General features: G+C 38.8%; 2 protein-coding genes and 1 long non-coding RNA gene across 4 annotated transcripts in view; all 3 read left to right on the forward strand.

Annotated features, from left to right (window-relative positions):
* RADX (RPA1 related single stranded DNA binding protein, X-linked) overlaps positions 1-15,119 on the forward strand; it is a 25,277-nt gene extending 10,158 nt beyond the window's left edge. Inside the window, exons 9-15 of the mRNA XM_013183631.3 lie at positions 89-249; positions 687-868; positions 2,035-2,103; positions 7,665-7,744; positions 9,392-9,685; positions 10,997-11,179; positions 12,057-15,119. Coding sequence (XP_013039085.2) covers positions 89-249; positions 687-868; positions 2,035-2,103; positions 7,665-7,744; positions 9,392-9,685; positions 10,997-11,179; positions 12,057-12,202 — 1,115 coding nt within the window. The 3' untranslated portion in view covers positions 12,203-15,119. The remainder of the gene's footprint in view (positions 1-88; positions 250-686; positions 869-2,034; positions 2,104-7,664; positions 7,745-9,391; positions 9,686-10,996; positions 11,180-12,056) is intronic.
* Positions 15,120-16,250: 1,131 nt separating this feature from the next.
* The window catches only part of RNF128 (ring finger protein 128), a 40,873-nt gene continuing 31,000 nt past the window's right edge, over positions 16,251-26,123 (forward strand). Inside the window, exon 1 of the mRNA XM_013183799.3 lies at positions 16,251-16,676. Coding sequence (XP_013039253.1) covers positions 16,271-16,676 — 406 coding nt within the window. The 5' untranslated portion in view covers positions 16,251-16,270. The remainder of the gene's footprint in view (positions 16,677-26,123) is intronic.
* LOC106037753 (uncharacterized) lies at positions 17,804-25,695 on the forward strand. Of its 2 annotated transcripts, none has more exons than XR_007167799.2 (3): positions 17,804-18,999; positions 20,771-20,889; positions 24,230-24,827. It is a non-coding gene; the product is annotated as an uncharacterized lncRNA (long non-coding RNA). The 2 variants fall into 2 exon arrangements; XR_001208218.3 differs by lacking the exon at positions 24,230-24,827 and adding an exon at positions 24,834-25,695 and having other exon boundaries at positions 17,810-18,999.

Below are 26,123 nucleotides of genomic sequence, written 5' to 3' on the forward strand. Positions count from 1 at the left end.
TTTTTTTCCATTTTCTTTGAGACTTGCATTCAGACTTTTTGATAGTGCATTTCTTTAAAACTTGTTTATGGGAATTACTCTTTTGCAGTTGAATCAGTTTTGAAAGCCATAGGTGAAATGGGGAAAGAAATTGAAGATTTGCACTACAGGGAACACAAGCGCATTGCTATTCAAGGAATAATTAGCGCCATAAGATACATCAACTGTAGCAATGTAGCTGAAGATGCCTCAGGAGTAGAACCTGTTCAGGTACAGAGCTTGAAAATTAATGCTGTAGCACTTAAGCAGCTATGATCATAATTAGAATTGAGAATATCGCATTTGAATCCAGAACTTGGCTACATTGTCTCTTGATTAGCTGCACTTGCTATTTCAAGAAAGAAATAGTTTTGCAAGTCATAGTTTAAAATTTTGAAAAGCAGTGATTCAGTGTTTCTCTCTGAGTTCATTGTAGCAGTCCTCTGTAAAACTGCATAACTGTTTAGAAGCTACTAATTTAACTGGCTAGATGATTTAATTAATGTAAATTAGAATGTGGGAGAGCGGACTACTGCAATTTGTGCACTGTTGCTTTCTAGACAGAATTTATCTTACTTTCTCTAAAACGTACTTTAACACTTTCAGGGTTTTGAGTTAGAAGAAATAGTTCTGGGTGCTTTGAAACTCTTAATTAATTGTTGTTGCAGAAAGATACTTCTCAGTCTCTTGAAAGTTCTACCGTGTCCAAAGAAGATGGTGTTCAGAAGGGAAACCTTCAAACTAAAGAGTTCACGTCTTTTCTGGGGCCACAGTGTGCTCCTGGGGAACAATGGCATCAAACTCTAAAATCGAAAAAGAGCACAGTCAAGAGAAAGACAGAAGAAGAACAGTAAGCTCTTTTTTAAATATGTAGTGTATCTTCTCAAAAATGTTAATGTAAATTAATTCAAAACCTAGGTCATAGAAAAGCACATAAGAAGGCTTTAAAAGGGTATGTAGTTTAATGTTTAAAAGTTAGTTACGTGCTTTTCCTAGTATCAGGTGACGACAGTTACACCATTCAGGCTAATGGAGGATTGATTAAAACAGAGGCATCTGATTGATAATGCTCTCTTCTTTTTAAAATTTATGCTACTTTGTTATTCTCAGGGATTTTCAGTAAAGGTAATTAACACTTCAACAATCTATAGGTTAGTGAGCTATCTGTGGAACAAGTAATAGTTACAATGGTTTCTTCACTGGAAATGCAGAATTGGGAGGAATAATGTTTTAGTATAGCTATTCCTTAAATCCAAACGTACAAATTTTTTTTTTTTACTTCTTTTTTTTTCCATTTCTGGTTAATGGAAGGTATTACACATAGGTGTAATTTGCTCTTAGAAAGGAAAGTAGAGGATGGTCATACAGTAACCTAAAGGCTCGAAATAACTCATAGTACTATGGCTCTGCTTGTGATGTAATTCTATGAAATTTTTTTGCACCTAGTTAGACACAGACAAAGGACATCAGTCCAGTATAAGAAAATGGGATAAGAAAAAAACTGGTACAACTTTTTAGTTTCAAGAGTAAAATATTTGCTTGTATAAATATATGTTTTATTGCAATGTTTGTGCAAGTTCTGATGTAATTGTACCGAGTCTTAAAAGTCTCGTTTATATACTGAGAGATTTAATGTTGCAAAAATCTAGCAAGTCACGTTTTTTGTTTTAGTGGATTTCTCGTGCTATAAAAGCTATATTTTTTTTCTTGACTTTTCACATCCAAAAGTCATAATAGTGGGAAGAGTGCAGGTATTTCGAATATTTTGCAGGGAAATGAAGTGAAATGTAATTAGGATTGAACAAAAGCTTACGACAAAAAAATGGGGAATTTGAAGTTCTGTGTTGGTAATGTTATAGCAAGCACGTTAGCGGATTTCCATTCCATAAGAAAAATGCCAACATTAGAATATTTTAGGTTCTGCCTGAAAAAAAAACAAAACCATGCGTGTTCTTTGCTCTGTGTATTTCCATTTAACAGAATTCTGTAAAATAATGGTGAATTTCCTATCTTAAGGGGAAGTGCATCTGTTATTCCTGTACCATCTCACCACTATTTCACACGGTCTGCAAGAAAGAAATTTAGGTAAGTCATGTGAAGTTAATTATGTTAAATAATTGCAATGATGAAGCAAAGACACTTGAAATTAAATTCTTATAGGTTTGAAATTAAACTCTGGTATGTCAAGAATCTGCATGGAAGTAAAAGAACACAACAGAGTGGAATTTAATATTTTCTATTAATTTCCTCCACATTGATTCTAGGTCAAATATATTGGTTTATTTTATTCTGAAACAAAATCTTGAACGTGTTATTAAACAAATTTTTGTAGTGCTACATGTGCTACTTAAGGAATACCTAGTAACAGATATATTGCTTTATTTATCACAATGTTTTTATTTATGTAGTCTTTGTTTCAGAGAGATTATGGTTTAAATAGGAGAGTCAAAGGTAGGAGGGAGGAATGCTTAATTAGCAAGCAGAGTGAACAATGTGATTGCATTAATGGATTTGCTAGTGGTAATTAAGCTATAAATCATCCCTGGTGCTACAGAGGTGTAAGCTCACAGAGGTGTAGTTGTCTCTGAGAAGTCGCTTGACTCCTTCCACTGCCCAACACTCAATCTTTATTGAACTTGCTTTGGATCCAGAAAAGGATAAAAAAGAAAAAATCCAGGTAGCATTTTCAGATCCATATCCCTGACAAAACTGGAACCTAAAGAGATGACTACACATGGGAAATTATTAAGAAAGCAGACTGAATGTTATTTGCTAGTCTGGGGTAGAAAACTTCCGTCCTTCATGCAATTTTGTTTACGGGTTGTAAATTCTTGTCGTTTGTTTCAAACAATGCTTGAGTAACCTGAATTTATGAACTCTGTGATGACAGTAATTTCGAATGTCTGGTGTCTTGGTGGTGGCGACTGGGGTTTGTATCATGAGTACATGATACATGTGTACAGTGGGGTCCATTAAGATGATGAAGGGACTGAAGCAACTAACGTATGAGGAAAGGCTGAGAGAGCTGGGACTGTTCAGTCCAGAGAAGAAAAGGCTCAGGGGTTTATACATTTGATATGTTTAAACACTGATACATTTATATCAACCTATATAAATACATGAAGGGAGCATGCAGAGAGAATGGTACTAGGCTCTTTTCATTGATGCCCAGTGATGGGACAAGAGGGAGTGAGCACAAACTTAAACACTGGAGGTTCTGTCTGAACATCAGGAAGCACTTTTTGTACAGTCAGGGTGACTGAGCACTGGCACAGGTTGTCCAGAGAAGCTGTAGAGTCTCCCTCCTTGGAGATGTTCAAAGGGTGTATCAACATGGTCCTGGGCAGCCGGCTCTGGGTATCCCTGCTTAAGCAGGGGGCTGGACCAGATGGCCTCCAGAGGTCCCTGCCAACATCAATCATTCTGTGATTCTCTGTGCCCTTCATCTGCCTTCTTAGTTTACTTTCAGCACCTCTTCACTCCTCACTAAAAAGAATTTTTGATGGTGCTAGGGATGTAGTGACAGTCATGGTGACGGAGGTTATGTAAGTTACTGACCATTCTTCCAGTGTTACTGCCTTGGAAGTATACCTGTTCTCATGAAAACCAGTTCTTGGAGGCTAATCGGAAAAAGTTTTTTTGTTTTTTTTTTTGGACAAACTAGGTTCTTCTGAGCTCCCATGTCTGTTTACTCTGATCCTTTTGGTAGACGCTGCGTTTTCTAGGGGAAATGGTTGTCTGGCTCTGCAACTCACTCATTTAGCCTGACACCTGGCTTTAATATCATGCACCTGCCAAACAGCAAGTTACATAGCCCTGGGGGGAACCTCGGCAGACCTCAGCTGCTAGGGTTTCTATTTAACAGCAACCAACTTAGCTGGGGAGTCAGCACGGACCCCACGTTTCAGCTGGACTTGGCACTTGCTGCCTTCAGGGACAAGAGGCTGTATAGCCACCTGGTGTAAGGATGAGTTTGGGGGTATTGTGGTGCAGGAGTTTGCAGGAACGTGTGGCATGAATCCATTAGAAAATCAGGATGGTTTTTTGAATGGGAGGAATCACTTTTTTTCTTTTGCTTGCTGAGAAATACTCAATTTCTTCAGGGGTGGGGGGAGGATGGGAAAGAATGTATTCTCCCCATTTCTTAAAAATGGGAAAAAAGTTAAGGCATGTTTTCTTTGTTCTCTGCTTTTCTCAATCTACTACTGTCCTCGCTACCTGTGTGTCCTGTACTCTATGCCATTAGTAAAGGAAGAGAAAGTCTGTGTTGGATTATGGGAAGCTGTTTCACTCTATATAATTAAAAGGTAACTCGTGTATTTCTGTAATTACCTATATAGTTGTTCTGAATTCTCCAAATTACAGGAGAAGTACTGAAGTACTTCAAGCTTGCATTGTTTTCTGTTCTGTTGCTTCAAAGTAGCAGAATGCCAGCTCTCACTGGAATATTTTAATATGTTTATGAAATAACGGTAGATATTTCTAAGTATGTATTATAGCTTAGATTATTTTGTGTCAAGTATTTTGTGCAGTATTTCAGAATGTGGTTGAATTGTTGAAGGCTTTATGCTTTTAGATAGTAATAGCTCATTTTAATGTTCTTTATTTGACCACCTCAGTTCCTACATTTCTGAGGTAACTCATGTATAGGATGTCCTATAGTACTATCAGAATGCATGTGAAATGGTCTGATTATTAAGGGTTTCAGAAAGGCTGAGGTAAGAGGAAACCAATTAATTTAATGCCATCATTAATATTTATATCCTTGCTAGTGGAGACATTTAACAGAAATGTACTTTCAAGCTTTTAATGTAAAGTAGTTCAATTTTTTTTTTATGAAGGGGGAAAGATCAGGAATTTTAGACAAGCTTTTTTTTTTTCCACAGAAATGGAAAAAAAAAAAACACACAATAGCTTTCTTAACTTTTTAATCTTTAGAAGCTTAGCACTGCAGGTACCACAGAGTTGCTGGTGTATTACATGTTCACATTCCAGACTGCTTAAAAGTACCTTGTTTGTATGCTTCTGTCCTTGCAGTTTCACTTCTAAATGTTTAGTGTAACTTAGCCCTTTGCTTATTTTCTCCATTTTCTATCCCTTTCAATGAGAACTAATGGACAGGAGAGTCTGCAGATTGCGGGTTGGGAATAGCAAATTTGTCGTGGCACAAGTTTTCATAAAGCTGTCATGGGCAAAACAGGAACATGGATGTTTTGGTTTACAACAGGCACAGCATACAATACTAAACGGAAGGATTTGGGTTATGTCAGGTGGCTTTCAGACAATCTGGCTTGCAAAGAAACACGTCTATACACAAGAGCTTATATAAGTTTCCCTTGTTTACTAATGTAGCCCAGGTTGCACTGTGCACCCATACAGCACAAAGCAGTCCTTTAGCAGTAACATGTTGGGCAGGTAGGTGAAAACATCCCAGCCACAGATCTGTGTAAGAAGCTTGGGAAGAACTGTGACAAGTTTATTTCCAAATTTTTAAGAGGCAAAGCTAGCTCTAAGTCAGAGCCTTCTCACCTTGGAAAACAGTTTGAAGAGAAAAACAAACCATTTTCATAATATCAACTTGTCAGCAGTATGAGTTGGTGTACTCCCGTGCTTTAATGAAGAGGGAAGTTAATTGTCTTGTACCTTACTCGATGTGTTGATTTCTGAGCAAGCCTTTCATAACACTGCTAGATTTTCACGTCTGTTGTTGAGAAAGTCGTGAAAGTGAGAATTAAGTTTTGTGGGCGTTCATTTTTAATTAGACAACTTCTGTTAATAGCTTTTAATAATGTCTTTAATGGCTTGAAAATCTATTAATATAGTTGATATGTAAATATTTAGTTTATTACTATGCATACACAGTAATTACTTTCCAGGTTATTTAAGGTAAAATGAATTAATTCTTCATAAAATGAAACATTGTTTTATCTCAAAATAATGCCATGGAGTCACGATGTAATTACTGAATTATTCTTAGAAGATAAAAACTTTCCTGCTACATTGCATCAGAAGATATAAAAATACCACTGCATAAAATTAGATACGACATATTGAACGCATCTTTCTGAGGTTGCACTGGATCTCAAAACTCAAAATTTGAAAAACATCTTGAACCCTACAGTGGCATTGAAGCACATACGACTTTCTGTTTACTGATATGTTTAGCACAGCTCTTCTCTGAAGCCTGCTTGGGTTTTGGGGAGCAAGAGGGGTCATGCTACTCTATGGCAGCTTTTTGTTTTCAAAATTTAGTAGCTGAAACCTTATTTGTGTAGTTTGTGCTGTTTGAACGGGGATTCTTTTGTGCCTAGAGGCAGAGATCACAAGATAGTCACTCCAGTACTTAGCTCACACAACGATAATAGTGCATTTCGTAGAATGTACTTTCATACTCAAAAAAACCACAGTGTATTTCCTTTTATCTTTTCACAGTATCACTTCATCTTAGATATTTCCCATTTGTTATGAAACACTGATAAAGAATTTCCAGTATTTATCCATAATATGAAATAGGGAAAATTTGGAAAAAAACAATAATAATTACAACTGAAAACTGAAATACAAAATATCCCACTAAACAGCATGCACTGTTTCACGTCCTTTTTCACTGTCTGTGTATTGTTTCTGTGTATTTGCAGTTATAATACCTTAATAGTAACTACTTTGGTAGGCCAGAATTTCAGTGGTACCTGAACAAAGTCTTTCCTGTGTCTCAGTAGTTTGTGTTGCAAATTAGTCTTTTTCTTGAGTTTATTCATGCATCTTGTCGAGTTTATAATAAGAGGAGTGTAGCAAAGAAGAAAGGAATATATGAGCTTAAGAGCATATCTTTCTCTGTTGTGGCTGTAGAGTATTTATGTTTTTCTCCAACATAATGTCCAAGATAATTGATTAGAGATTGTAGAGGATAGTTGCTAACCATTAGTTTAAAACTTCATGGTTAAAAATGAAAGTATAACTTCCTAAATTTATTTATTTATTTATTTATTTTATTTACTCTTTATTTTATTTTAGTTTTTATTTTAATTTTTAAATATTTTTATTTTAAATAAAATTATTCCTAAAATTAAAAAATCTGGTTTGCTTGATTTACCTGATTGTTATGACAGAGTAGTATGTGCAAAAGAAAATAAATATTTGGAATTTATCATTTGGATTCTGGAGTGATGAGTCAGCTGTATTCTTGCTTTGTGTTTGACTGCTGAAGTGTGCTGATATGAAATCACAGCAGCATGCTGTGCAGTATTTTCTTTAGAATTAAGTCATAAACCTGTTGATAGTCTGAGATACTCAGCTTTTAGTGTCACGCATGCTATTTCCAGTAGGTGCTCAGTAGAGGGCAATGCTGGCTTTTGAGTATAAAATACTTTGCTATCTACTCCATAAAGCAATGAAATAAAGCAGTTCTTATCTTGAGCTCTTGAAAATGGATTTACAGAGCATATTAGGTCTCATTATGTTGAGCTGCTATATTACAAGTCCTGTGATGTGAAACCAGCTATCAATGCTCAGTCATTCAGGCTTGTTTCATTTATCACTAGACATCTGTCAAGATTTGAACTTTTGCTGCATAGTGTTTGAGATGAAATAGATTTTAATATATAAATATATATATACACACATACACTCTGACTTTCCTTTTATAGCTTGGACAAATTTCAACATGAAGATTTTGTTCAAGACAAAAATGAACAGCCTGTATCAGACAGTTCACAGTACTACCCAGGTATGTCTCAAGCGATTGTAACGTTAAGTTTAAACCTGCTTCTACCCTTCAGGTCCAAAACAGGCAACAAAGATATCCTTACAACCATCGTTTGTCAAGACAGCTTTTCTGTGCTGTATCAGCCTCTAAGGAGCCGCTGTATGAACTTGATAAAGTCATTGTGCTCCATCGTGTCCCTGATGTGTTATAAGGGATGGCTGAAATGGCACTATTAGGCTGTTTCCCTGTATGAGAAATAAATTCTCAGTGTTTATACAAACTGCAGGTCAGTTTTGTACCTCAGAAGTATTGTGCAGTAGACTTAGTAGCACAAGCCTTCGCATCTTTTTTTGATGGTTTTCTTACTATACTGATCTACATGTAATAAAACTGTCCATCTCCAGGAAGATAGCTCCAAAGCTACATGAACACCTAATTAAAAAGAAAAATACAATATGTGGGAGGAAGTTGATGCAACATACAAGCCAGTAATGAGAGTGTTGGTTGAGTTTTGGATTTTTTATCAGTTAATATTATTAAATATTTCTTTCTTCATTTGCAATTAAAATATAAACTCATATTTTAAGTAGTTACTTTCTTGATACCTATTTTTGGATGAAGGAAGAAGTCTAATTTATCAGTCATCATTTTGTGTAGCTTAGTCTGTTTTTTATTTCCTGCAAATATTTTATCACGTTTTCCTCTTTTCGAAGCTGTCTAGATTTACTCTGAGTCATGTAATTTTATCTGAAAGTTTGTCTACTGCTTGCATCTGTCCCAACATCAACATTTGTCAGTTTACTTCCACATATAGTCATAGTATGGATAGTGTTGTCAATCCTTTTATTTAGGAATGCCGCAGTTCATCTTAATGTAATAACGATGGTTTGCCTCTAGTCTACTGATCATTATCTACTGTGTTGTGTTTCTTTAAAACAATAGAATTTACAGTGAACTTTCCCAAATGATTAATATATTGTAGATTGAAATTATGAGGAACGTTTTAAATCAGAGTAAAATTTATACAGTAACTTTTTAAAGTGATTTCTTTTCAAGTGAAAGAACAGCATTAGGTATTATGTAGAGATCTTTTCAAAATTAAGAAAGCATATCCATAAGTAAGTTTGATAAATAATGGCTTAATTGGTTCTTAGTATTCAATGAAATTTCTTGTGACTTTTAAAAATGAGAAATCAGATTGGGTTTCTCTCCTGAAATTATTTTTTTACAGGAATTCCTGGTAGCTGTAGTGTTTATTGTGCTGTGCTCTTACTGTCTCTGGAATTGCTGGGATATTGTGTACATACCTTAAAATGAATGTATGTATGTGGTTTCAATTAGGATGGTTTAAAAAGTTAAAAAAAAAAAAATCCCTTATACATATTTTAAACTTGTTTTCTTGGTTTCTGGATGTTCGTTAAGCAAATTACATGCTCTCCAAAAACAAGCCATAACGTTCAACTTAGTGTTTTGAAATAAGTGGTTTAACTACAAGTGTAGCCTCTAAGGTTAGTCATATACTCCCGTTCCAGCCCTAGTTTCTTTGTTTTGAGCATTCTGCTGTTGTCTTAACTGAAATGTTCTAGTGAAAATACCTTCCATCTAGCAAAGAAGTGACAGGATTCTGTAAGTACATACGCAACTAACTATTTGCTGTGTTTATACTAGACCAAGAAGGAGTAAGTGCTATACCTGAAACTGAAGAGACTGGAGGAACTCGTGATTCATGGCAGAGTGACCTGTGGGCACAAGTAAAAGACAAGCTGCTGAAATATTTGCATCACAGCACAGTTTTCCCAGAAAGCATCCCACGTAAATTTGATTATGTGCACAAAGACTTACTTATGCAACAGTACAACCTTCATGCAGCTGTGTACCAGCCAAAAGAAGCTAGAACAGATAAAAATATCAATGAGTTTAAAAGTGCTAGTGGCCTTGGGTATTATGAAGTGACAGTTCTGGGTAAGTATTTGGTAGCTTGGCTGTTTGCTATGCTGGGAATGACTTAAGGTAAGCTAGAAACTGAATAGATTTCTTTGGCTTAGTCATTCGAATTTGGGTGTTTAAGTTTAAAAAAAAAATGTTTTAAAGACATTTCAGATCTCTGTTAGAAGAAGGAATTAGAATATTATTTCACCAGAAAGCAGTAATCCTTGTTAAAATTACCATCATGTCATTAATTGAGATAATTGAATATCTTATTTCTATTGCCACTTTCCATATAATTGCAATTTTGTGTATAGGCGTGTGTGTATTATTTGAAGGTTGTGTATAGTCCTTAAGCTGTTCATTATTACAATTAGAGAGAGAGGTTCAGTTCAGTAAGTGAATCAGTCTGACATAATTAGGTAAATTATTCAATTGCACTTTATTGTCAGCTGATCTCTCTGTTGGAGCGGTACCTGTCAGGAGCAAGATAGTGTTCTTAAGGGAAAAGGACACCTTGAAATGCTTCTTTTGAGCTTTATCCTCACTGAGTTTTTTTCTTTTTTTTTTAGTTGTCTTTTTTAAGTGCCTTTTTTAAAGTGCATTTCTTCCATACTAGAAAATGAAGGGCTTGTATTTTAGCCATACTCATCAACCACTCTCTGCTGCTTCTGGTTACCACAAAACATCAGTTGATTGACCTTTATTTGTTAAAATATAAATATGCAAGGTGATGAAAAATATGCAACAAGATCTGTTTGTTAGCATTACTTCGGGATATTAATGTTTGGTTTATTTTCCCATAAAAAGGAGAAGGAAATTGACTAGATTAACAGTGCTCATGTTAAGTTCAGGTAATTTTAAAGTTTCCATTATTTGCTAAGGGAGATTTTCAGAGAAGGTGTTTAAACATTAGAATCCTGGAACATGCAATAAAATACTCAAGATGATGGTAGCACAAGTACTGTACCACATGCTGCATAGATACAGTGGATGTAAAATGATTTTTTATGCCCTCATAGCAGTGAAGTTAAAAAGGAGTGTGAAATGGCTTCCAATATTGATTTAATATTTTTTTAGCTAATAGCATTGATAACCTTAAATCATAATAATGTCGTAACTATCAATTCCAATGTGTGTGTATACTTATATAGGTTTCTATTGAAATGTAGTTTTAGACATCAGTTATGAATTAATGAACAAAGAGCAAGTATGTAAAAATTTTCTGATGATATATATCAGTGTTCAGCCTGCAATAGTCTGATTTTTCTTAATGAGGAAATACAATGTGAAGTTGCAAATGGGCTGGAGATGAAGATTTCTGCTAGTAAATATTTTTCTCAACAGGTATAAACCACGATGTAGCAGTAGATGTCGCATTTCTCCCACTCTTCTGTCCTGAAGACCCACACTTACTTCAAATGGAGGACATTGAAAATGATACATTATTGTCTTGCATGAGTTGCATCTCTGCTTGTCAGCAGAAGACCACCAGCTATGGAACACTTCATGACACCTTTCCACTTTCAAGTGAGACTGACTTTCACTGGCATTACTCATTTATCTTTTCTTATTCTGTATGCCAGTACAAGAGAGAATCCTCTGTAGAAATTAATGTTGTAGATCAGGCATTGCTCACCTCTTCTATGACACACATGTGAATTTTATGTGGCTACCTTTAATAAATAGCTATAATACTGAATTCTCAAGGCAGTTTTTATTGGAGCTGTTTTGTACTCTAAAAATAACATTTTAATATCCAAAACACTAACTCCTAAGTGACCTAGATAGTATTTGCAGTTATTTGCAATGTTATACTGACGTAGGAGTCAGTACTTGTGCCTGAGCATGTGGATATTTGCCTTGATTTGCTTTGAAATAGAGTGGAATAAGAGTCAATCAACTCATTTCACTGATGTCACTTGGAACAGCAGCTTTAATGCAACCTACAGTGCCTGTGAACTGAAGTATTTGCCTAATATGCTTCTAGTTACTGGCACCTTACAGCACTTGTGCTGAACGCCATTCATGCATGTCATGCTGCAAAGTGCTATGTAGGCATAGTGTTTTCATGCATGTTTATACACACAGACGTGATTTTATTCAAATACATTTACTTTTCCTTGAATGATACTATGGAATCTGAGAATTACTAATGTTTAAGCAGTGCATGTTTCAGTATTTCTGTTTCTGATGCTGTCATTTCTGGTGGATGAATTTAGTAATGAGATTCTACACCCCACCCCACAAAAAAAAAATAATTCATAGTAGACCTGCACATAATAGTTCAAGTGTGTTTTTCAATGGAAGAAACTTGAACATACACACATAACTTTGTGGAAAATAACGTCAATTCACTTTATGTTTTTACTGTACATATATTAAAACTACTTTCCTTAATTTCTAGATGAAATTGTAAAAGCAGCGATGGATCTAGATGGCAAACATGTTATCTGTATCTTGGACATCTGTCACTTGGGTGATGATAAGGTGGAAGTCTTTCTGAGCAAAATCTACAAGACGGTGGAACCGGATGTGCTGGATCTAGTGTAATTTAATAACTTATTTTCAACACTTATATAGTGTTGAAAAGGAGGGAAATAAAATTGCTGTAATTTGAATACACCCTCTACACACTGCACTTTTCTAGAACTAGCAGACAAAAATTATGGTTCTTATAACAGAGCAATTGTCATTCACATGAATGCGAAGGACAATTGTTACCTTTGTTTTTGGCAACCTGGGAACAATTTTTTACACGATGTCTTGATCACTTATGTTCAAGAAAGGTGAACTGGCAATGCAGTGAGCTTATCTTTTGATAGGAAATGAAGGAGTACGACTGTGATCTCTCTTTCTCTGCCTGTGTGCATACATACGAAAAGTATGCATCAGGGTGAGAACTGAGAAGAGAGGCAGGCTTTTCCAATATTAAAGGCAATGTTTGCAAAAGAATTAACTGAAAAGAATTTAGGCTGAAAATTAAAATCATTTTGAGGATGTGAACTATTATGTCCCAAAGTGATCTTTCAGTGGGAGGTACTATAGACAGCCTCATTAGGCTTGAACCTTACTGTGTTTGTGAAAGGGATTACATATTGTGGTGCCTTAGTACTGGGGGCTGGACTCAGTGATCCAAGAAGTCACTTTCAGTTCTTTTTACCTGACCAAGGTCAATTGCTATGTTTTTATGTCTGCTTTTGTATATATAGTGTTGGATAATGAGTATAGCACCTAAGATTTATAACATATTTTATTTATTAATTTAGAAAACAAAATATTAAAAAAGAAGAAACTTTGTTAGTGAAACTTTTTTCTAGCTTTGCAAGAGAAAAAAAATATTTTTAAGTAACAGTTAGCATGGCTGGATATAGTTTGTGTCACCATTACTTTTTCTTTCCTGTTGGCCACCGCTAGCACTATCTTTTTTCTTTTTGGTGATAGCTGTAATTCAAATGCATGAGGGAACTCAGTAGCTCCAAGAAGCTGCTGCTTCCAGGAGGGCAAAAGGCTCAAGAATACTGTCAAGATGTTAAGTTTCTACAAGCCAGCAGCTGCTGAGTTCCGAACCAAGTCCTGCTTTTTCCTCCCGTTGGTCTCAAATCACTTATGCAACTGGATCTTTGGGAAATTATTCTCAAGCAGGATCCTAAAACACATTGCTGCTTGACAACTTGTCCATATGCAGTGCTGGTCTCAGTTCAGTTGTTTTGAGAAGAAATGATTGCATTGTGGAAGCTTGCCACTTAAATTGTACCATTATTGACTAAAGCCCACAGAATTAATTTATAGGAACAGATCTGTACTTTTTCGAAAAACTTTCTAGGTATGTTTTAGCTCCCTGTTGGTAATTAGCGAGTATCTTTTTCAAGTAGTGGCTCACTTGTGTGCTCTGGGGACAATGGACTTTGTCTTCAGGTCCTACAACTCTATCTACCCTGACTTCAGTTAATGGTAATTGAAGGAGAAAGTTAACTGTCTTTATTATAATAGAGTTTCAATGCAACTTCGTATAAAAAGTAAATGCCTTAATAATGTTTAGGGAAAAAAAAAGGTTAACATTATTCTGAGTTTCTACCATGGTTTACAATTTAAAAATGTATTAATGAGAAAAGTTTAACTTAAATTGCACAGACTAAAAGTGAATTAAATGTGACTTTGTGTTGTTTATGTTTATATTTTATATGGATCATAATAGTATTAACTCTAGAGCAACGTTTGTCAACCCATGGCTTTCAGAGTACTTTGTAACCTTGCCACAGAAGGCAAAATGAACACAGGACAACCCCAGAAGAGCAGGGTGTTGCTTGCAATTACTTGTGTAATTTTGTTGCTCATGGGTATATGAAGATAAGAAGCTCTAGAGTGAGGAAATTAGCACCAGCACTTCGTGTACCAAACTGAGCCATGCTGACTGTGTCAGCATTTTCTTAATTTAGATATACTTCAGGTGGAAGTCTAATTTTAATAAAACCATTATTTCTAGAAGCAATTTTAAAAAATAGTTATCTTTGTATGAAAGGACTGATGTGGCGAACAGAGTCACAGAGTCACTGTATTCGGTTGTTCTAGCCACTCAATCCATCCCCTGCAATAAAAATCCAGCAAAGATCATTTGCTGCATTGCACTGCTTACTATACTTTAAATATGTAGCATTAATCATTTGATCCTCCATGTTAGGAGGTTTCCTAACTACAAAATGTATCAGAATGATGCTGACTATGTGTAATGTGCACTTGAGACTTTTTAAGTCCATAACTTTATTTTACAGAAATAGTGGTTGAAATTTTTCATGGCAAAAACAAAGGAGGAGACGTATTCACTCCTGCAGAATGAAGTGCCAACGTTAGATGCATACACTGTCTTTGTATAGGTAGAGAATATTCAATACCTATAGTAGACTTGGAATTTGAATACTCAGGGTAATTCTTAAGAAGAACCTACCCCATCCTCATAAGTTACGTTGAACTTGGTATGCCAACTTCAGGTTTTGAAGTGTTTTTTGTGGTGTTACATGATTCTACCGGTCTGTCTCTGTGTCAAAAAAGCACTGTATAACTGGGGAGAAGGTCCAGTCTGAAAAAAACTACTGGCTATTTTATTTGGCGTTTATTGACACAACAATAAACCAAAGTATTTTTGTTCCTGAGTTTGTCAAAATGTGTTAATTTTGCCATGTGAAACCAAAATAGCATCTTTACTCCTGCAAATTATGCCATAGGAATCATCTTTCTTGCTGCTGTGTATTGTCACTGAAATCCTGCATTTCCATGTTTCATATGTTTCCAGCATTAATATCAAAGTAAAACATAGGAAAGTAAACAGTGTGAAATTAATGGTACTTTTGTATGTATAAAACTTTGTAAGTTATAGATCTTAGAGGTAAGATCAGTTTCAACTTAATGTGATGTAGAAATAGTATAACAGTGAAAACTGGAGAATATAAATAAATAAGTTAATATCTGTAAATGTCTTGGATTCTTTCTTTCAAATTTGTAATGTCCCTTCTGAAAGCTGTTCCAGTATTCCAAGAATCTCCTCCAGAGTCTCGTTTACTCTTTCAAAGAATCTTTACAGGAGAACTAGGTCAGGCTTCCATCAAAATATATGCAACCTATTGTAGCTGCTCGTGGCTTTCAACACCGCTCAGCATGACTTGCAGAGAAGCTGGAAAAAGGCCTTGAGTTTTTGACTTGTCTTTAATTTTCATTTTGACCTACAGAATTGTGGCACTGCAATAGAAAAAAATGAAAACCTAACTTCTATAGAAAGATAGGAATCAATACTACTAATTGCTATGGAATGCAGCTCTGAAATTAGGGAATTAGGGAAAGTATCTATAGAGTGTATATCCAAAATGGAATGTGAGAATCATTCAGACAGCGAGAATTGTGAAAGTGAGCTAAGGTAGGAAAACAGGGCTGAAAGAGGTTTCTTTGGTCAGTTTATGTGATTCTACATCTCTTGCATTGGTATGAATCAATGTTAAAATCGGTTACTTATAAACACGAGAACAAGCTCGACTTGACAGAGTAGGTGACTGAAAGGATCAGGAAGAAGACGAGGAAAAATGACTTGGTCATTTTAGTGTGTAAGCTGAGGTTGGTTGTTTTGTTTGTTTTTAATAATATTTCCCTCCACTTTTGACCTTTTAAACAATGTCATTTGCATCCCAGATTGTATTGTGAAGCAAGAGCTTGCATCACTGAACGAAAGATGATCTGGTCCTTCAGGAGTGACATTCAGGTTGAAACTGGAGACTTCCTGGAGCAGGGGGCTTAGGAAACAGCATCAGGGCCAGAATTTGTCCAGAAATGGTGGGGGGAGCTAGGGAGGGAATGGCGTGTGGCAACAGAGGAGCAAAAAGTTAGAGCCAAAAGTTACTTAGAGGTTCCTTTATTCTGCATGTCTGCTTAACAATACACAGGTGTGTCGCTTGGGTTCCCTCCCAGCCCCCACTCCAGATAAGCACGCTGACGCATCAAGGACTTATGTAGGTGGTGTCAGGTTCCTGGTGGAACTGAAATTTCAAACTGATCGGCAGGCTGAGGGCTGACAATGGCCACTGCTAGCTGAAAATATCTGCAGGCATCTAAATTTTGCGCTTATATGAATAAGCAATGAGGCAGGAGAATAAGTTCAGCTCTTCCTGCCTCCTGGTGATTATTAGTATTTTACTCAAGCCTACAGAGACACTTCCTGTGAACGCCTTTGTAAGTTTGTTCTATTTCAACAGCACCAGTAACATGTCTGTGTCTGAGCAGTGTGAATGTGGCCTGTACGGGTTAAGCTCCCCCCTGCTCAGCGCTCAGGGGTCTGTGGCCATTCCTAGAGCTGCTAACCTTCAAGCCTGTGACTCAAACACTCAGTTCACCATCACGGAACCGCCGTGGATAGCACTGATTGAAAGAGGCAATTGCACTTTTGCTGAAAAAATCAAGGTGGCTGCCAGAAGGGGTGCGACAGCAGCTGTGATCTACAATGCAGCGGGCAAAAGCAGTTACCCCATTCCGATGTCGCATATTGGTAAGTACCACCGTAAAGCACCGGGACGTGATCATTTCTCTTAAGTTCGGTCCAGGACAGCACAACGGGGCTGTAAGGAAGCATTGGTGTTTGTGGATTATTCTTGCTTTAATCGAGATATTCAATGGGAAAAATAATGCATTATGAAATCTGAGACTTGACTTGTTGAGAAATACTTTGCTGTTATGTTGTGAGCTTGGGAAGGTGTAGCCCAACTGTGACTCTCTGGAGTTAGTCCCATTTTATACTTTCACCGCACATAAACTGTTTTGGACAGTAACGTAGAGAAGCATGTAGTGTCTGCTGTGAAGGCAATAGTTTATGTTTCAGGGCTGGAGGACGCAAACAAATGAGCCTACAAGTATCTGCAGCACAGGCGCATGCTTTGCAGAGCTTGCCCTTTTTTTTTTCCTAATCTTTTTTTAAATCCTGTCTGAATAATAGCTGATCTCAGCCTCTTCTGCTCTTCTGAGATTCCTCAACCAAAGGTTAGACAAAATTATTCTACTCACACCTTCTGGCCCTAATACCTATGAATCTATCATGAAGGAAAAGAAGCCAGCTGTGACACTGTATTGCTTAGCTTTTATTTCTGTGCTTCTCAAGGTCAAGCTGCGTAATAAAAATTTTAGTATAAAACATATATATACATAGCTACTTCCCTGAAATACACTTTGGTGGTGCTGCACTAGGAATTCTTTGGCTTAAGTCAAAGTTTGGCTGGTTTTGTGAGCAAACTGAGAAGCTTTCCATGCGGAGTTGGGCCAGCATTTTACTTATCACCTCCCTGGTGTTGTTTTGGCTTGCTACTTGAGGAGGTTTCTGGGTATGACGCCCACAGCCATGCAGTTTGCAGGAGTCAGCCAGTACAGCTCTCGAGCAGGCTGCTTCAGAGTCTCAGCGAGCACCTCCCATGCCGTAGCAGCGATGCAGGTGCTTTACAAACCTAACCATCATGTGAGGTGCAGGAGTCCAGCTCCAGCAAAATGCATCCTAAGCAAGGGATTGCACAACGCACGCGCTGTATGGCACTGAAAGTGCCGTGCCTTATTATAATGCCGAATCAACTGGCTGATATCTGATATCAGCACGATAGAGCTGAGTTGGTGTTTGCGAATGGAGCTTAAATGTGTGTCATGGCCAATAAACCATATGTTTTGTTCTAACTGGAGAAAGCCATTTAGATTTTAGTGGCCAGCACAGAAAGATTTGAATTACCTTGATTTTTTGGGGTTGTTTGTGGAGCTTGTCAGCTCACACTACTGCTGTACAAACAAAAAAGGAATGTGCTGGCTTCCCGGAGCTGCACAACGGGTGCCTGTCGGGCTTGGGGACTGGAGCTGGCCCGGAGCAGGGCGGCCCCGCACCAACCCGTGCCCTGCACAAAGGTCTCTGTAAGGTGCGATGCAGGGAGCGGGTGGGTGCCTTGCCTGGACACTGAGGTTCCCTCTGGTGTCACAACTGGGGTGGTTAGACTAGGCTCCAGCAACAAGGTGCTTGTTTAGGATGGGCTCTGAAAGCAGATACTAATATTGCTGATGTTTTTTTTCTTTAAAAAAATAAATAAATCTTGAAAGCAACAGAAGTATCACATACCCAAGAGTGTATTTCATGAGACATGTAGTCCCTTAATATTAATTAACTTCACATTCTACTGTGATAAGTCCCTAAAAATTAATTTAGTTTTCTCAATGACTAGTGATTTTTATAGGGTTTTTATGGTAAAATATATCCGCTTCCTTTGAAATCTAATATTAGGATCTACTTCATGTCAAAGAAAGTTAATAAACCGGTGCAGTACTCACACGTGTTAAACCCAGTGAGGGTAAATTACTTCAGTGAGATGAGTTCTTGACTTCGTCTAATCAATAGAGGTGCTTCTTCTCCCTGTGTTTGTTTCCCTGCCTGCAAAGCGTGGAGCTGTACTTTTTGGGTCAAACAGAAAATGCCTGGGAGAGGAGTGATCATTGCTGTGCAGCACTTGGAACAAGAGTGTGCTTAGAAATGATTTATCTTTCTGTAGTAGAATTATTCTCAGAGCTGGGGAAGGAAATGTACCATATGGATGGAATCTGCCAATGATGACATCATACAGAGAGGTCTATGGGGGCTCAGTGATGAATGCTCTCTCTTGCTTGGGTTGGAGCCTTTAGAGGTAAAATGCCCTGTTGGCAGGGCAGTGAGAGAAAATCTACCCTGCTGCTGACCGTGATCTGAGCTCCTGATTAAAAAAGGAACAGCAGCCCCAATATCATTGCTCAGCTCTCACTTGAGCCAGCCCCGACATTGCCGACCATGCATCTATGCAGAAATACAGTAGCAGGTAAATAAGTCTATAGGAATTCTGTCACCTAGGTTATTTATTAGGACTTCGGGCCTTGGTCACAGTTTCTCCCTCATTTTTCCTTCCTCCTTCCTTCTGACTAACATGAAATCAATAGAGCCTTCTAACCAGCCTTGATTTCCATTACAACAGTACAATATTATGCACGTATTTCACATCAAAAAACACCTGCTCAGTTTTACAGCAATTAACTAGATAGTTCTGGGCAAAGTTTGGGTGTCCAGGAAATGTTAGTAATTTCATGTTGCTGGGAAGGGACAAAGAGAAAAAAAAAAATCCATTCTTCGTGACTCCTTCCTCATCATCTCTGGCAGTTCTTTCTACCTGCTGTCAGTTTGACATGATTGTGGGTATTGGTTTATCATTATACACGCAGACGTAAGATAAAACTGGTACAGTACTAGCTTTTACTAGAAAATTTCAGAGGTCAAGATGTTGGTAACATCCTTCCTGTTCTCCCTCTGATTACACAGATCATTGATGGGAAAATGCTCTCGTTTAATCTGGAAGATTTTTCTGTAGGTGGTTGTGTCTTATTTGCATAAAGTTAGGTTGATTCAATGATACAGAGACTAAGCTCTTGCTAGGAAAACAAACAAACATAAACAATTAAAATATCTCTTTTTAGTAGTTCCAGCACTTGTATGATTTTCTCTGGAAAGGCAATGGAATATGAATCTGGAACAGCATTTTTCCAGTGCAGTGCCTCAACGTTTAAGTGAAAATTAAAGGAATTACCAAGTTTTTTGAGCCATAGTCAAATATAAACAAAATATTTTGGAGCTTCTTTTTTAATAAGAAGTATCAGACCATGGATGGTAGCAGAATAGCTGTGCTCTGCAAAGTCACTGAACAGCTGGTTTTGGTCCTTGCCTTTAAGCAGTACTGGCATGGGTCGGTAGAGGGCTGTAGGGTCTTACAACATTTTTATTTTTTTTTCCTGTTCGTTTACAAGAGAAGATAGGAGGCAGGATACAGAATATATGTGTGTATATATATCATTACTGCTGACATTTGGATGCTATTCCCATATAGCAGCTAAGCTACAATATCAATGGAGTTCTGACGTGTTTTCTCTGTGGGCTTTGGTAAGACTCAGTGAAAGGGAAATCTGCTGGTTAAAGCCTCATGAAGATCATTAACCTGGCAGAACTGTTGTATAAGAGGACAAAGCAGATATATCAGCTTATTCATACACCTGACATAATTGGCAATTCTGAATAATACGCTAACTGAAAAGAGTTGTTGTGGATCTGTACTTCCTTACAACTTGTTTCCAGGATATTCTATAGACTCCAAGTATTACTTTTCTTATCTCAGAAGTACTTTGAGATAGGATCTTACTAGCTATTCATGCAATATCTATCAAAAACTTGCAGGATAAATGCCTGAAAATGGAATTTGGTTTTAGCTTTTGTTTTGAAAGCTGTTATAAAATCCTGCTGAGATTCCGCATCTTAACTCTAAAATATCATTGCTCATTTGAACTTTAGAGTAATCTCTGTTTTACAACACATTTTCAGTGACCCCCTCTGTTTGGTATAGAAAACCCAGGTACTCCGTCTAAGCTCAGAGCAGCCTGTGGGATCTGTGGGTGAAAACAAATGAAGTGCCACAGAGCAGATGCCATGTACTTCCCTTTTCATTAAGTCCTTCTGAAGTAAATGGCTCTGCTAACAGCAGCCCAAGTGCCTCCATGAAGTCAGTGTACTCATTGTGTGGACCGAATTCCTCCATCTGCTATTGCCAGGGAAAATGGTCTGACTCCATGCCACTCTGCTGTGAGTGCAGTGGCAGGGAAGTAGAAGCACCCAGTCCTTCACCAGCTGGACCAGTCAGTACAAGGAGAGGCTGAAAGCCCCAGGACAGGTCAGTGTGGAGAAGAGAAGGCTCAGGGAGACTTTATCCATGTGAACAAATTCCTGATGGCACAAGGAATGACAGAGATGGACTCTTCTCAGTAATTCCCAGTGAAAGAACAAGAGTCAACAAGCAGAAACTGCCATACAAGAAAAACACTTTTTCACAGTGAGGGTGGCTGAACACAGGAACAGGTAGCTCAGGGAGACTGTGAAGTCTCCACCCTTGGAGATACTCAAAACCTGATGAGGCAGAGCCCTGGGCATCTGTCTCTAGCTGCACCTGCTCAGGGCAGGGTTGGACTGGCCAATTTCCAGAGCAGCCAGCCTTTTCCTTCCAGAAGGGCTCCCTACTTCTCTCCAGGCAACCAGGAAAATCCCTACAGGCTGTGCCCACCTCCACAGAGCACATGCTGCCAGCAAACTGCATTCAGGTCTGGATTTTCCAGGTCTCCGAGGACTTGTAGCCAACAAAGCCCAGTCCCTCACCTCATTGGTATTTATTGCTGTTCCTTTAGCTTCCAAAATAATTAATGTGATGAGGACTGGGTTTATTTCAGGTGACGACATACTGTGATCTACTTGTTTGTCCATATACCTGATGGTAAATGTATACAGGGAGCCCAAATTCTGCTTCTTAGAAAAACAGTGGAAGGTTTGTACTGGTACCACAGCGTGGCTCTCTACTGGGCTTCCTCTGTTGGCAAAGCTCATGAAAATCTTTGAAAAACCTTAACTGCCAGAACCACCAACAGAAACCGACCTCCTGGCTGTTTCCCCTAAAAAACAAAAGTTGTCATCCTCTGTTTAATGATGCACAATAATCTGATGGAAACACCAAAAGATGTATTTGCATCTAATCAAGTCAATCAGTCTGGCGTCTAGTTACGAGCATTTAGTATATTATAGAACATATGCAGCTCTCATTAGTCACTTATCAGTGTAACCGCTTATCAGTCATGCCATTGCGGTTGAAGTTGGGTGAGTTGTTACAGCTCCAAAAAAACATAATGGTGCAAACCTGGTAGTCACCATCCCTTAGGGACATTGCTGGGTGAGAGTTGAATTGTCTCAGCTAATAAAAGAAACCAAGCCCAGCTCTTCTGTAGTGAGAGTCAGTTCCTGGTACCTCTTCTCCAGAGTGGAACTGCAGTGGAAACACCTTAGAAGGATCAATAAAAGGCATCGAGGCTGTGAACTGCCTGAGTGTAACTGCCTGAGCAAGGAGCTGGGCATCGCTAGCTAAGCGAAAACTGATCAAGGCAGATTTAGTTTAAATTTTGACCTCCTCTTAAGGCTCCTGTGGTTTGGGGGCCTTGCTCAGGCTAAGAATTAGAGCCTGGACACCAGCTGGATTTAAACATTTCATACATTTTCTCTCAACATGTTGTGGGACGATCCCTCCTGGTGAAGCACAGAGTGATTGAGACCTTTTTCTCCAGGTGCTCAGTGCACTGACTCACACTACAGAAGAGCTGGGCTTGGTTCCTTTTATCAGCTGAGACTATTCAAATCTATTTTCTTGCTTCCTTGAAAACCCCCAAGCTCCAAACTGTGGTGGTGTGCAATGCTCCTCTTGTGTTTGTGGTGCTGCAGGAAAGCAGTCAATTGCATCCATCTGGGTAGGGGCAAGCACACCTAGAAGCAGGACAATGGGAGCTTGAAGCAAATAAGTTGTGATGCGAGTAACACAACAAACAAAGTGTTGTTTTGCCCTAACAACTGTCCCCTGTGTGCCTGTACCCCTTCTGACTCAACACAGGTAAATCTTTCCGCTTTTCCCCTTTCCCAGCCTTATGACTTCACTTCTGTTCCCAGCACAAGTTGAGGAGTCCTTTTTGCTTCCTTGTTCCTTGAAACAATAAAACTATCTTTCTCACAAGTGGGCCTCTCACTGGGCAGAGGCAGTAAGGAGCTGGCTGTCCAAAGGCTACATGTGGTTGCTAAACCTGGGTTTTCAGCCTCTCCCTGTGGGAGCCGGCTAGGCATTCTGTCTTCTCACCAGCTGCTGAGGTAAAAAACCTTGTGGGAAACTTTGTGAATTTGCCAAGCTTTTAGCTCAATTTTTCTGAAATTGGTTGTCAGTGTAGACAAGCAGGAAAGTTGTCTGAGGGGAAGAGCGATAAGCACAGAAAGGAAAATTATACAATCGACAAGCATGACTCCTTTGAAAAACCAATCCAAAAATGAATCACCAGCAGATTTTGGAGCTGATCTAAGCAGCAGCTGATCAGGGGTTTTTAGAACACATTTTGGTCACAAATTTCACTAAATCTCTTTTGGGACCAGCCTTCTTTCTTTCAAAATTCCTATTGAAATTTACTGCCCTGCCTGCTTATATCCTAGTCCATCTGACTTTCTAACTAAGGATTTATACAGGGTATTTACAGAGAAAAAAGATCCTTAAGCCTTACAAAACCGGGAGAAGTATTTCTATTGATTTTGGTGGACTGTAGGCTATGCCATTTGCACATGGAAACTCTGGGTCAGCAAGGGTGTGATAAGGTGCACCATGTTTTTTGTAGATGTTTTTATTACTACCTCATTTTTAAATTAAGCCTAAATATTGTCAGGTGTTCTCAGGGTACATGGCCCAGCAATTTGTTTGTAGCAACCACTGTTTTCAGTGAAAAATCTGCTGCTGTTTTCAGTGAAGCTCTCCAGCTGGGTTGATAGAGGCATAAAAGTTCACCTAGGTGAAAGTGCAGCACCACATGCATTCCACAAAGAGTGAGAAAAACATGAAATACAAACCTTACTTGTACGTAATTATGACATATATACAACTGAAATACAATTTTTGGTACCTTTATACATACGCTGTGTTCACACTCGGCCTTCACCCTGTAGCGTTCTCTCAAGCTGCAGCTGGGCTGGTTCAACTCAGAACTTGCCTAAACAAAGGTGCAAAAAGGCACAGACGAAAAAATACCTGTGGCTTACAGTTTCTTCCATCTAAAGGAGGAGATGTTGAAAGAAGCACACACTGGGAGGCATCATTGAGCCTAAACCCAGGTGTGAGGCCTCCTCTCAGGCTGAAAGGCGCGCTGCCCCTAGCGCCAGCCATTGCAGTTCAGGCCTGTCATGCTTTGAAGTCACATGCCAGAATAAGCCTCAGGAAAAAAAAAAAAAAAAAAGAAAGAAAAAAGTAAAGGGACAAATCATTTAGTGTGGAGCCAGTCTTTGGTTTAGACAATGCCACAGCCTTCTCAGAGAAGGCCCGAAGCCCTGAGCTGCAGCCAGCTCAAAGCACTGGCAGCCTGGATCTCATGCACCCTGTCAGGGATGGTTTTCCCATTCCTGATTTTTATTTATTTATTTTCCATTTTAATGCTGTTTTCTCTTCCCAGGTCCCTCTCTGGGGGTGGTTTCTGGAGGGTGGTATGCACCCTGGCATCTTGTCAGCAACTTTGGGTGTAGATGGAAGGCCTGAGTAAGCCTGGCACATCCCCAGCCTGTTGAGGCTGTTGGCAAAGTCCCCACTGACACTGCTGGGGTCACTGAAGTGTGTCACAACTTCTGTCCTAATTATGCTGACAGCTGAGCTTCTGCAGTTGTGTGATCTTAAAAGCTCCCATTCAGAGCATCCCTGTGCTTGGCTCTGTCCCGTAAACAAGGATTCAGGACCAGCTGGAGTCACTGCTAACCCTTCCCTGTAGGACTTTGTGAAGGCTTTTTCACAGAGGTCTGTGGAGGTTTCACGGAGGTGAAGCCAGAACTGACAGTCACGCTTGCGCCTTGGATGCCAAAGCTCCTCAGGGATATGCCACTGATTCCTGCAAGTAGCCGCAACGTGTGGCCTAACAGTCTGTGCATCAGCACAAACCAACCCAGGAAGGGCAAATATTTTAAACTGTACTGTACTCTTCCTCAGAGGGATGAGTGTCAATGTGTTCTGCTCTTGTGGATGTGTTCAGCCTTCCAGTCATCTGACGCTTCTCATTTGGTCAACAGCATTATGTGCATGGTACGGAAAATGTTGGTCCCCAGGCTGGATGGAGGTTTCCCAATGTGCCTCCGGGGAAGGGAACCACTGATTCAGCCCCCTGCTTGGAAACTCCACCATTGCTGAATAAAGACCACCATTGAATCAACAGGCCTGAGTATCATCATGCTTAGCTCCTAAGATCCTGTTAGCATCTGAAACTGAAACAGATTGAAAGCATGATGTCTTGCGAGTTCTGCCTTTCTTGAAATGTGTTTGTTTGTTTGTTTTAATTCATCAGAGGAACTCTAGATGCTTTGCTTGCTCAAGGCTCCTTGTAGTCACCTCTGGGGAATGTCTTTATCTTCAGTTTAATTTTCTGGCATTTCCCAGGTATTGCTTATTTCTATTCATCAACCGAGCTCTGTTGAAATGATAGGTGGAAAAAATAATTTCATGAAATCATGAATTTATTTGATGGTAGAAAGAACGCATGTGAGCTTTGGTCACTGTGTGAGAATCCGTCTTACGTATCTTCTGCCTCTGTGGACAATGTTTTACCCATATTCCCTGGGGGTAGTGGAGGGCACATGTAGCACTGTCACAACAGTTGGTCCCACTCTGCAAGAACTACTGAAAAATAATATTTTCTTCTCTGGCACGGGAGACTCTTGTGCACATCTCACTAGCCAAGTGAATGACTTCAGTTCCAGCAAACAGGGCAATCTGATGAACATTTTTTTTCCCCACTTCCAGTGAATGGAGAGGTGTATACTGGAGTTTCCAAGCTGTGTTAGAGCCAAACAAGCTCCTAGATTCATAGTGAAACTTAGCTGGAGCTGGCAAGCTGTGTCTTCCATAGCCAGTTAGAAGAATCACCACAGATCCTTCTGAAATCCCCTAAAACCCACAGGTAGGAAGTGGAGAGGTTTCCAGCCTCTACACCTCCTCCAGCCCGAGCCTGCCCTCTCTTTAAAGGGACAAAGGACCACAAGCTCCATTCCTACTCCTTTTTTTTTTTCAGTTGGGTTAAAAACTTGGGATGCTTTACCCACACAGTTGCCTACTCTGGAGCAAGTCATCTACCCAAGTCCCTTCCATTGCTAGCTGTGGCCATGAGCTGGTTTGGGGTAAGGAAATGCAACATCTCTTGTCTTTAACTTGTGATTCAGGGTGATGTTTGTTCATGAATTTTTGTCCCATGTCATTGAGTCCTTGTTTTCATTTTAGTTTTTTTTCTTCCTTTTTTTTTTTTCTTTCCATTTTTGCAAATGCTTCTCCTTTCCACTCGGTTATTCAGTGGAGAAAGCTCAGACATG

This window comes from Anser cygnoides, chromosome 13 (genome assembly GCF_040182565.1).
Source record: "Anser cygnoides isolate HZ-2024a breed goose chromosome 13, Taihu_goose_T2T_genome, whole genome shotgun sequence".
NCBI classification, from domain to species: Eukaryota; Metazoa; Chordata; class Aves; order Anseriformes; family Anatidae; genus Anser; species Anser cygnoides.